Below are 12,688 nucleotides of genomic sequence, written 5' to 3' on the forward strand. Positions count from 1 at the left end.
ATACAATCATTATATTAATTCCGTCCTATTGTTTTCATAATATATATGCAAGAGTAGACGTTTAATTATTACAGGAATAAGAATACGCAATAGAATATAGATAATCTTACGTCAATTATTGCATTATATATAATTAAAAAAATAATGTTAGATAAAAAGAAGTTTAACGATATTTTCTTTCTTTTGCATCTTTAAAATATGAGATTTTGCGGATTTTAAATACCACATCCTGACTTTTGTGATAACGTATTATATCTACCGCGACGATAATTTTGCTTAACTTCTTACATAAGGCGCATATTTTTCTTGATTTTTACTACAATAGAGAATCTTTTCTGGATATTTGTACTTTTATGCTTATTTATTGCTTAAAAAATTACAATTAAATTTATACCATGTCAAAAAATTCGAAACATATTTCTTTAATTTAATTTTTCTCCATTTTTTATCACATATTATAGAACGCACAAAGAAACTGAATATTAAAGATAGTCACTGAATGCATCTGTAAAGCTTAATCGCCGATCATGATTACTTTACAAGTACGTAAATGCTTAAAATAACGCTAGGCTTGCTTATCGGTTTGATAACGAATGACGTGTGTGCACTTTTTGTCACACATACGTATCTCACGTTCCTAAGACAAAATGTCAAGTATGTTAATTTTTTGACTTATTATACAATAGATTACTAGATCACAAAGAAAGATGTGGAATTTAAATTAAATTTAATTTGAATATTACTGTTTCAATTAATATGCAAACATAATAAAATAAATTTAAAAAAAGTTGCAAAAAAAGAAAAAGTAAAAAATATTGGCGTTTTATGGTGAAATTCATCTTTATATTGCTTTCACGTATATTCTTTCGATCGCGATTGATTTGTTTCTAAAAATCGACAAACAATCGATCGTTAGGATACGCAAGGCCCTCGAAAACCGCACCAACATGGAGGACGACCGAGTATCCTTGTTGGAGCAGCAGCTAGCACAGGCTAAACTGATCGCAGAGGAGGCGGATAAGAAATATGAGGAGGTGGGTCACGTATCAACGAACAAAGAGCAATAGAAAAGGAGCGAAGGGCCCTTTATTTCCCTTGTCGAAGGCAAACTACCAATCGATAGGGCATCCAACCAGATACTTCGCGTTTTATAATTTTTTTACGAAAGTAGGAATATTTATTTATTACTTGTAATATTTTTCTATGGAAGAGAAATAATAGAGTAATTTATTAATAAAAATATAACTCCCTCTCATATTTCATATTTTCGGATCACTTGACAATTTATTATTAATTTCATAGAAACATAAAGAATTGTCCAGATCGGTTGGTAGTTTTCTTTCCTTTCCTTTCAGAAAGTTTCACAGGTAGACGCAGCGTTGTAGCTGAGCAGAGCGGCTGTATCTCAACGATCTCGTCTAATTTTTAATTTAATCTATTCGTGTAATTGATTTTTAATCGTAAACTCTTTCGTTCGACATGTGTCCACCTTAAAGCGCCCGCAAGATTCTTGAGAATCGCAGCTTGGCGGATGAAGAGCGCATGGACGCCCTCGAGAATCAGCTGAAGGAGGCCAGATTCCTTGCTGAAGAAGCCGACAAGAAATACGATGAGGTTCGCGTGCCCGCGACTACTACTGTCAAGCGTGTTGGCTGCAGTGATGATAATCATCATAACGATGATGGTTCCTAGTCGATAATTAAAATAGTGCCTAACCCTGTAACTCTCTGTCTTCTCTTTGTGTGCTCGAAAACACCGTGGTTCGTACGCGTCTCTATCGCAAAAAATTACATAATATGAAGATATACGTGTCTCACGTTTGTTAAATCGTTGGTTCGTTAAAAAAAAGGGATTGATCGCGTTATTAAAATGCGAGTCGATCTTATCGCGATAAGATTTTCCGTTGAATGTAAAAGAGTTAAAGATGCGAGACAGTGAAATTTCGAAATATGAAGGGCAATTCGTGAAGGTCAATCTGTGATTGCATTGGGCTGCGAATCAAAGTGAAAAGTTGTTTCTTTTTTCAAAAGTTTAAAAGTACGTGTTTGTCGCTCGACAGTGCAGTGTCTAAAGATCGTTCTTTTTGTCCCAGAGTATACAGAGGATCTATAGAGATCTGTCACACGTGAAGGAAAAGCGAAAAAAAAGTGATATATTCGCATGCGATGTTGATGCAGTGTTCACGTGTTTCGAGCGCGATTCAATCGAAAATCAGATATCTGTGATTTCCAAGTGTTTTCTTCGTTCGGTTAAAGCCAGACAAGATGTCTCAAGTGCCAGTTTTATAATTAGGATTTAATCCTGTTGTTGCTATATTCTTGTTACTAAATATTTCTAGATTAGGGGAGGTCGCATGCGACCAAGTTCGCGAAGAAGTTTGTAGATGGGTTTTATAATAGTTCGATAGTTTCTTCAGCGGAATTGAAGTTGTCGTGGAAATTGGATCGCGTGCTCTCGGTTTGTTCGCTCACCCGTGAAAAACCGGCCTCGTTATTTAATAAAAATATCAATTGTGTTGTGATAAAACGGCGGGAGGCCGCACGAGCTTATCGCGGCTCCACGTCCATATTATACGGTGCTGTTTTCGCCCAAAGACGCTCATTTCGCTTTATTGACGAATTCGGAACACGCGCCAAATAATGAGAATTGCGATGGTAGGTGTTAGTCGCGATAACGTTGAAATTACGGTGATATACTTTGCTGTTTATCTGCCCGACTGGGATTAACAGTATTATCTCTGGTTAGGATAAGATATCGTAGATATACCTTGAATTTTTTTTAGTCATGATATTTTTCGCATGATATAGAATTTGCCAGACCAGATTATTTATGTGGTTGATAATTAATGTAATTGTATAATTTAAATATTTAATCTAAAACACAGAAGGTATCGTTTCTTCCTTTTGCAATATTAGTTACTTCTATGAAAAATGTCATTTTAATTTTATAATTCTGAAATTTTTTACCAGGGCTTCTGAATTCACCGTAACTTCAATCACAATTTATCTTTTTCATCTTTTGACGTTATATGCGATCTGTTAACTCGTTGATTAATAGTGTACGCAAAAACTAATCATGGTGTGCGAGAAATTGACCTAATCGCAATGTTATATGAATCGTCCAATTTATTTCAGTAGATAGATTGCCTTCTCTCAATCGCCAATTTTAACCTCTTAATTAACGTTCTAACTGTCCATCCATTACAGAAACTTACAGAGATGACGACAAGTTCTAACAGCAACCGAGTGTATGCCGATATCCTCGTTAAATCTATTTTTTTTGCACATACATGTATAAGACAATTTACAATGTATTCGCAAAAATATGACGCAATCTTATCGCAAAATGATTGAATGTTATGAAATTGGGAAATTTTGCAGTCTAGAATAATTATTATAAATTACGCGTAATATTTCTCCGATTTTCTCTATTGTAATTCAGTGTTAAATACCATGAATGCGATTACGATTAATTTAAATTTTCTCGAGTTGAATGAAATCTTTTTCATCGCTTTAAAATCACATGATTATTACCTTTCGTCGAATATCGTATGAGTCATTTGCTTGCAATGCCGAGTATAAGAAATCAGATCGATGTGAATCTCAAATAAACGATGCATTGAGCGATTATTCAACCGAATGAAGAATTAAAAATGAGAAAACGAGCAATAAATTTATTAAACTCGCGTGTCAAATTTTTATGGGAAAGCTATTTTACGATTAATTGCGTCACGATTGTGCGAGAATTGTGTTGCATGAGTATAAAAGATCGTCGTAGAACAGTAAAAATATACAATGTGTTATGATATAACTTTTACTGAAAGCTATTAAAAAATTTCGTATCTACGACGATCTTTTATCCTACGTAATTAGACGATATTCTTTTATGTGCGCTTACGAATCGATCAGAACTCACACAATTTGCGTGACGTGACACCACGTGCTATTTCTGATCGTTTGGTTTTTGACAGCGGGCTCGATTGGAAGAAGTGATTCATTTACGAACATTCAAAACTATTAAGAAAATTGATGTCTAATAGCTTGCTATTAGAAACATGTTTTAATTTCAATTCTGATAAAAGTAAACATACAATGTGCGCGTATATTAAATTCTGTAATTACATTAATATGATATCAATTTTCTCAATCTATATTACATATTTAAAGTCCGCTTAAATGATCTATAATTCGCGCCGAAAAATTCAAGACAAGAATCTATTTATAAATTTTAAAAATATGTTACATATTCTAATATTATATTGTATATACACATGCATGTACTCTGATATATTTCTTGTACACGTGATATCTTCAAATATTTCTCGTATTACTCGACATATGAAATTATAAGTAAAATTTGTTTCGAGTCTTTTCGTCGCAAATTATAAAATATTGTTAAATGAGAATTTAAAAGATACTTCTTGTGAAATAAATATTGATTCTCTTTTCCGCGGGATGACTTTACACACTAGTGGGTTAAACGCAAATATTATCACGCGCACTTTAGATCTTCGCAAGCTCGTCAGCGGACTTTGAGCGTATAAGAGAGAGAAAGAGAGAGAATCTAAACTCGTAACTCTTCCAATCGCGGTTATGACGACGACGAGACGCCGGTGCCTCGTCGTCTCGTCGCCTCCGGAGTTTTCAGAGGCGGCGAGGTCGCCGAGGAGGAGGAAGGGAAACACATATTAGAAATACGTGTATGTATGTATCGTTTACAACAGGTCGCCCGTAAATTGGCCATGGTTGAGGCCGATCTAGAACGCGCCGAGGAGCGTGCGGAGGCCGGAGAGTCGTAAGCATCGTTTTTATTAGGCATCTCTTTCGCCCGGAACACTTTTTGTCCTGAGTGTGCGAATTTTTTTTATTCCTCTCCAAGGCGCCCCCTCTCTTCTCATTTCGCATTTCGTCGATCGCACTTGAATTCGCTCCCGTAACTTTTGACATCGTTAACCCGCATCACGTTTTCGACGACAGCGATGACGAGAATACCTCTCGATCACGATACTTTTGCACGTTATTTCTTGTGATCGCATTGTATTTTTAAGGCCATTGTTGTATACGAATTAATATCTTTTCGTAGAAAAAGCCAGGATTACAAAACTAAATAATCTAATTGTTAAGAGAAATAGTGCCAGATGTGTTCTATAAATAATATATTAGTATAATCTTTTCTAATAGATAGTAATAATGGCTTTTCTCTACGAATACCTTCTGCATCTGGGGAAAATGAGCAAAAATTACATAGAACTATATCGGATTTCAATTCATATAACATTGTAAATTTTTGCGGTATACCCGTAGCAATATTTAGATCCAAAATCATTTATTCCACTACCTAATTAATTAATATACAATATAATTTGTTGTGAAAAGGACTCATGAGCGCAGATATGATTTTTACATTGACTTAATGTTGCGGCACAGTGCACTCGTACTAATCTTTCAACAGCTGGAAGGAGTCTCCAGAAGCCAGGAGAATAATACTTATGAGAACATTTTATGCTCTGCATGCTGACATCTGAATTTTTTTTTACTATTTTATACCCACCTCACCTTTGCTTTCGCGCATGACATTGTGTGGCTGTTGATCACAGGTTGCCAGGAAACTACACATGATGGAGCAGGATCTTGAACGCGCCGAGGAAAAGGCCGAGCTTTCCGAATCGTAAGTGCAATCACATGCATGCGCCCTTTTTTTCTATGTGCGACACGACTTCCTTGCCATCGTTCGCTTTTTACGTTATTCAAAAATTTAAATTACTGTCGAACGTTTCGGTACAAAACTTTTACAATATAAAACAATACTTTTACAATAGTATTTTTATATAAATAAACAAAATTTCTTATTGCTATCAAATTCGATATAACAATAAAATCTAATTATAATTATTTTTTATCAGAATAAATTCTGTAACTTACTATCTCTCTTAAATTACTTAATTATAATAAAGTAAAGGATTATATATTATAAGATTAGAAACGTTCGTATGTAGTTTCGATATTTTCTGCTCTCTCTTCATTCCTTTTATACGATGATCCACAAATTCAAAATCTTATTCATCAATTTATATTAAACAATTAATTAACTTTACAGCAAGATCGTAGAGCTTGAAGAAGAATTACGCGTCGTCGGCAATAACTTGAAGTCCCTCGAAGTCTCAGAGGAAAAGGTAAATGATTTATATATATTTTATGCGCGATATACAATCAGAGCGGAACATGATTTCGTTATATTCTTAATTCGCTCCTTAATTCTCATTTTATATTAAAATGACTTCTCCAATTAGTCCACATTTAATATCGGATAATGTTATGGCTAGAAAGTAATTAGATACATGTTATGGATAGAAAGTAAATTAGATACATTCTTTATAGTATATAATTCGATCATAGACCATAAATTAAATCGATGAAATTACCGATAATTGAACCGTGTTGGCATCAATTTTAATAAACGTCACTTTACGTTAAGCACGATCTAAAATATCTTGTAATCAAATGTTCTGGAGAAAGTTAAATCATTATTATACGGAAAGAAAATAATATCTACGTAATTGTATATAGGCCAACCAGCGTGAGGAGGAATACAAGAACCAAATTAAGACCCTTACTACTCGTCTAAAGGAGGTACACATCCTTTGGGAGTGTCTTGTTTTTGCACTTTTGATAACATGTGATCCATCCTCGCGTCATAGGTCTTGCCACTAAAATATTAACTCGTGTGCCTCTATAGTGTTTTACATCTGATCCCGTTTTTTAAAAATAACTAAAGCGTTTTGCGTTGCAGTAAACTAATAACAGTTTGTTTTGTCTTTTGTTGTGCTTGATTAAAAACAGGCAACGCAGAGAGAGGAGACGTTCGAGGGCCAGGTGAAGATTCTGGATAGTCAATTGAAAGAGGTAAGTGTGTACAAGAGCAGGATTAAGATACTTGATATGTATATGTAAAAATATATACCGACTTTGATTATATTGTAATTTCAATTCCAATTAAAAATATATGAAAAAGAAAATAAAAAATAATATCTCTGGTAAATATGTGCAAAAAAGTAGCTCTTTAATTGTATTATACTTTACTGTACAAAATATATATATAATTTTTTACGAAGAGCACACGAAATTCTTGAGGCCTTTATAAACGTTTAGTTAAATCCACTTCATAGATCACATCACAGGTATGCACATGAGTGTATTAATAGTATCGTAAGTTTTTTAATTACCATATTGGCCGATAAAAAATAAAGCTGTGTTCACATTAATAGCATATTAATCGTGCAATATATATAGTGCATCGCAACTAAACCTTTCAAAGCCTCGATTTTAGATCCATTTGGAGTTGCAATCGTGTGTGATATGAAATTCCTTTTACTTGCATGGCGTGAAAGATTGATATTAATCTAAGTTGTGTTAATAATCTCAACGATTTCAAGAAAATAAAGCACTTGTTAATTTAACAGAAGAATGATATATTTTCGCATATTTCAAGAGGCAGTCAAAAGATTTTCTTTTTGTTTTTTGAAATCGATGAGTAAATTTAATTAAAAAATTGTAATTTTCTTATTGACACTGAAACATGTTGCATTTGCGTAGGCTGAAGCACGTGCCGAGTTCGCGGAAAGATCCGTGCAGAAACTCCAGAAGGAGGTTGACAGGCTCGAAGGTACGTATATAGTAAAGAAACGCACGTTATAATCTTTTCAATTTTGTTTCATACGTTTTTAGCAAAGAAATATGTTTTAGTATCGTCATTGTTTCAATATTATTCTCAGTATACTCTTCGATACATGATTTATCTGTAAATTTAATGAGATTTTTACAATGCATTAATATATATGTTATACTTTTTATATATCTTAAGTCTAGATTTTATAATATAAATCGAATTTTTTTAACAAAAGGAAAGAGAAAGAGAAACAAATTCAACAAGAAGGTTTTTATTAATGGATGACATTCAATGATCGGAAATATTTTCTATCCGAGCAGCTAAGTTTTTAAAAAATCGATGTCATATTTGAAATGATTTGCAATTCCTGAATTAAAGACATAATGAATTGAAAATTAACTGTTACATATATGAATTAATTTACGAATTCAATTTTTTTAAAAAAGATAAATTATAGTGAAAGAAAATTTTTATATCCAGAAAGCTCTCAAATATCGAAATAATTAAACATCAAGTCAAAATATCAAACATATCAAATGTATGTTGATTAGTTTTTCTAATTCTGATATGCACAAGAGAATATAGCGATTCGACAATCGTAAAGCAATTCCCGTTTTTTTCGCTGTATGTGTGTACGTATGTGTGTATGTACGTGCTGTTTTATTTGCGCAATTGACCCATCTAACCGCCGAAACGCAGTGTATTACGCTCGCGTGTGGCTTGCCGTGTGTTACTTCCCTTTAACCAGTGATCTTTACAGACGACCTCGCGGCCGAGAGAGAGAAAAACAAAATGCTGCAGGAGGAGATGGAGGCCACTCTGCATGACATCCAGAACATGTAGATCATGTTTTTCGCGATGGACAAAGCGCATAACGCGAGAACGTTTATAGAAAGAGCGGAGACACTTACGAGAAAAAAAAGAGAGGAAACGAAAGAGAAAAAAAAATGCGAGCGAATAGTAATAACGGCGGCAACGAGAAGAAGTTAATGAGATATAAACACGCGCATTACGGCGCGAGCGTTTTGTGTGGTGCACACCTTAATATTAACGGATAAAAATGCAGTCTTTAGACTAGCCTTATACCCTCCATTACGTCCATCCGCCGCAGTACGTGTATGTATTATGTGCGTTCATATGCACACGTGTTTGTGTATGTCACGTTTATGCCTATCTATAGGCGCGTGACGCAAGATGCACAGACTGATGAAAGATTAGGAAGAGGAAGAAAACGAAAGAATAGAACGTGTGTATATGTGTGTGTATGTGATTTTTGTGTGCGTGTGTGTGGATGCAGAAAAGAAAGGTATAAAATGAGAGGATTAGAATATGGCAGAAAGTGGAAAAAGAAGATGTAAAAGATAGAGGGAGAATGAGGAAGAGTAAATATAATATGCGACAAGGACAGATGGTAGGATGGTTTCGTAAATAACATGAAGTTACTTGTAATCGAAATCTGATTTTAGTTTTAGATATTAGCTTGTAGTCTGCCTTTAAATTTTAATTCGATAAAAATTGAGGCATGGCTGCGACCGATATGAGGTGTCTTCGAGCTCGTCGCGATTTAAAATTCGTTCAGAAAACGGTTACTGATCGTGAGGAAAATATATGAATAGAGATTAGGGAAAAGAGTAGAATGAGAAAAAGAAGAGGTAAACGCACGTGGATTGAATTATTTGTATCGAGAGAGGAAAAGTCCGATGTGAGAGATTTCGAAATCAATTTTCTCGAGCGTATCAATTTTATGCGCCAAAAACAATGTATGTATATGTGTTTTTAAGTATAATCTATTTTATATATGCATATGTAAAATATATTATACTCATTACATAATTATATAGTAAGTCGCGCCCAACTCATCTAAAAGCTTCTCTCTAAAAAGAATAATTATTAAGTAATAAAACTTTTAGAAGTGTGACTTTTACAAAAATTTTTTTATCCATCAATTAGGCGAACATTTTATCGAAGTTGTGCGTGCTTCTCTCGATACAAAAAAAAAAAGAAAAAAAACGCGAACTCCTGCATAATGGAGGGAAACAGTGCTCATTTTTTTTCCGTTGCCTTACATTCCTTATTTCGCGGCTCAGCTCGTGCGAGAAGGTAAAAACTCGTCAGTTTCTTTCATTTATCTGTTTGCCTTAAAGTTTTATCATTGCGTTATCTTCTCATTGCCGCCGATGAGAACAAAGACGACAACGAGCAATAACCGTGCATTTAAGAGAATTTCACTGCCAATTCCTCCAGCAATTTTTTAAAAATATATCTTCGTAGTGTGTCTTTGTCTTCATTGTGCAATAAATATCGATTAAATAGTTGAAACTTAAAGCACCAATACAATATTCCAATTTTTCCTATAGAATAAAATAATCAAGAATTACATGTATATGGCCTAGTAATACACACGTGTGTGTATCACGTACGTAGAGTGATTTAACTTTGAGCTTAAGAAAAATCGACCAATGCTTAAGATACAAACAGGAAAGCAACTGACTTTTTATATCACACTGCAGCTTCCCGTGCCAGCTGAGCCGTCTGACATTTACCGATCGTGCCTGTATATATATATATTTACATAAATACTAACCACCTCGGCCAGACAAACCTCGATGCAGGGAACGTGCTTAGTTTCGAATGTAGTAGACGAGAGATCGGAAATAATAACCGATTGGTCGAATATCTGATATTAGTTTCGTCACTCGGGCATATAATTCGTTCCTAATTATTATTAATTGATAGAGAGTTATCATTAATATTACTGTTATTTTACGCTCGCTATTAAACATCCAAGTAGAAATTTTTTTCTCTTCCAATCTTTTTTTTTCTTATAAAAATCATATTTATGTCGCGTATCTGCCTAGATCTCGATATCGTAACTCGTCATGGTTATTCTTATAGCACTTTTCCTGCAATATATTCTTGGATGGCCTTTTGATATAGGGATGTGCATCGTCCTCTTCCGTTTCGGTATATAAATGCATGTATATTATACTCTCCCTCTCTCTCTCTCTCTCGCATGATAATTGAACAATCGTGAAAATACGAAATTATCTAATAGAATAGATTTAATTACGTTCGGAATTGACGCCTGGCGATAAAACGATTGATATGAAACGATAGAAAAGAGATGAAAGAAGCATTTTGCACAAGAGGCAAAATCTTAATTTTAGTAATTAGTTCTTTATTCGTTTTGATTTCGTTTGTGATCGCATTGATCTATATTGTACAAATTTATATTTCTGCTCTAATACACTTAGTATTAATTGTATTAATTATATTATTATAATTATTAAGTGACTTTTAATTATGATCACGTGTGATATTAACATCGCGTTGTCTATTAAATAATATTTTGTTCGGAAATCCGGACTTTAAATTGTATATTTCGCAAAAATGATAGTTATATTTATGCGAAGATGACGATGAACTAACAAATATACAATAACACGTATACATTATCGAAAGGCCATCCGAAGACCGCACGACCGTTTGTTCTTCAAGTTAACGTCACGCGCAAGCATTATAAAAAAAAGACAGGAAGGTAATCGCGAAAAGCACAACTACGAGACAACCACATGTCCTATCGTTGATTTTTGTTAGCCCCGTTTTTTTCTTTTTGAATAATGCTAAATTTATGGAAATGCAGATACTTGAGTTTAAGAGAGTTTTAGTTTTTATTAATTTACTTAATATTAATAAAAAAAATTATGAGAATGAAACGATAATAAACACTAATATCATTGTAATATTAATGAATATTATATATATATATAAATATATATATATATATATTACTATATTATTATAAAACTGTTTATAATATATATTTTAATTTTGAAAAAAGAGTGTGTCATTTTTGTTTTTCGTTGTGGTGTTACCTTTTTTTTTTTACCTGCGCTAATATAATATTAATCCTACGCGCGTTAACAAAACGACATAACTACATGCCCACGCAATAACACTGTGTGGCCGCCTTGTTGTTAGACAGCCCTATAACAAGTTGCATGATAAATGAAGAAAGTGTGGTACGTATATCTTATTTACGGTGAGTAAATTCGCTTAATATCGGATTTTGCTATTTAACGCATGATAAATTTTTCACATATTAATATTATTAAATCTCACGATTGTCTTTATCTCTGTCATAATTACAATTATTTTCGCAGATATGCCTTTTCAATTATCTGTGCAATTTCACCGATATTTAAGCTGAAAACATTTTCACATTATGATATATCTGCTAATATAAATATATATTATCGACATACATTAGCATAATTATTTGATTATATTCACGATATTGCATCCTCGGGAAATGAATAAAAAATGACTTTAGTTCAAAGAATGTTTAATTCAAATATATAGAAAGTCATCAGTTGAATTAAGAGAGCAATAAAGCATATAGGTATTGAAAAAATGATATCTAATCGAAAGAATTTGGCGATAATTGAGATAAGATTGATGAATAATTTTTAGCCGCACATATAGATCGTTTTTATTAATTTATTATAGATTATGTACTTAATTTAGTTAAGTTTAAATTAATTATTTTCACTGCTTGATCGATCCATTTAATCACGTGCTTGCTTATTTACGCAATATATATATATTTTAACAATTATTAAACATTTTAATTTTCACATCTTTCCTCGATAGCACTTTCCATATACCACGCATTACTAGATGAACTATAATTAAGTAGCAGCTATACCTGTAACATTGCAAATGCTTGCAGATGAGATGGTGACCGAAAAGGAGAAATTCAAGGAGGTCGGGGACGGCCTGGATAATGCGTTCTTCGAGCTTTACGGCGTCTAACGCAGCTATTAATTATCTTCCTAACATTTAAAAAAAATTAAAAACTTCTCTTACAAATCTAGCCTTGCACTTAACATATTCCGTAAGTTACCCATCTACGCTTTTTAACTTGCTTGCTGCTAATAATAACCACAGCTTTCTAATTAAATCACCTAGATTTTTCATCATGTTTTAAGAGGGCGCGATCCTAAAATCATCCTAATATTGA

The 12,688-nt window shown here is 33.3% G+C and overlaps 1 protein-coding gene across 22 annotated transcripts in view; it reads left to right on the plus strand.

The window, feature by feature from the left end:
- The window catches only part of Tm1 (tropomyosin 1), a 38,444-nt gene that overhangs the window by 22,639 nt on the left and 3,117 nt on the right, over window positions 1–12,688 (plus strand). For 4 of the 22 annotated variants that reach the window (XM_083082297.1, XM_083082302.1, XM_083082284.1 and 1 more), the window contains 5 exons: window positions 1,497–1,614; window positions 4,724–4,794; window positions 6,097–6,172; window positions 6,567–6,629; window positions 7,593–7,662. In XM_083082297.1, the coding sequence (XP_082938423.1) occupies window positions 1,497–1,614; window positions 4,724–4,794; window positions 6,097–6,172; window positions 6,567–6,629; window positions 7,593–7,662 (398 nt within the window). Of the gene's footprint in view, window positions 1–916; window positions 1,035–1,496; window positions 1,615–4,723; window positions 4,795–5,596; window positions 5,668–6,096; window positions 6,173–6,566; window positions 6,630–6,839; window positions 6,903–7,592; window positions 7,663–8,425; window positions 11,327–12,397; window positions 12,563–12,688 lie in introns of those variants that run through there. The other 18 variants (XM_083082299.1, XM_083082287.1, XM_083082304.1 and 15 more) reach the window with 9 other exon arrangements.

Source organism: Camponotus vicinus, unplaced genomic scaffold, assembly GCF_025532165.1.
Source record: "Camponotus vicinus isolate PSW18456_S1 unplaced genomic scaffold, iyCamVici1.0 SCAF_11, whole genome shotgun sequence".
In the NCBI taxonomy this organism is placed as follows: Eukaryota; Metazoa; Arthropoda; class Insecta; order Hymenoptera; family Formicidae; genus Camponotus; species Camponotus vicinus.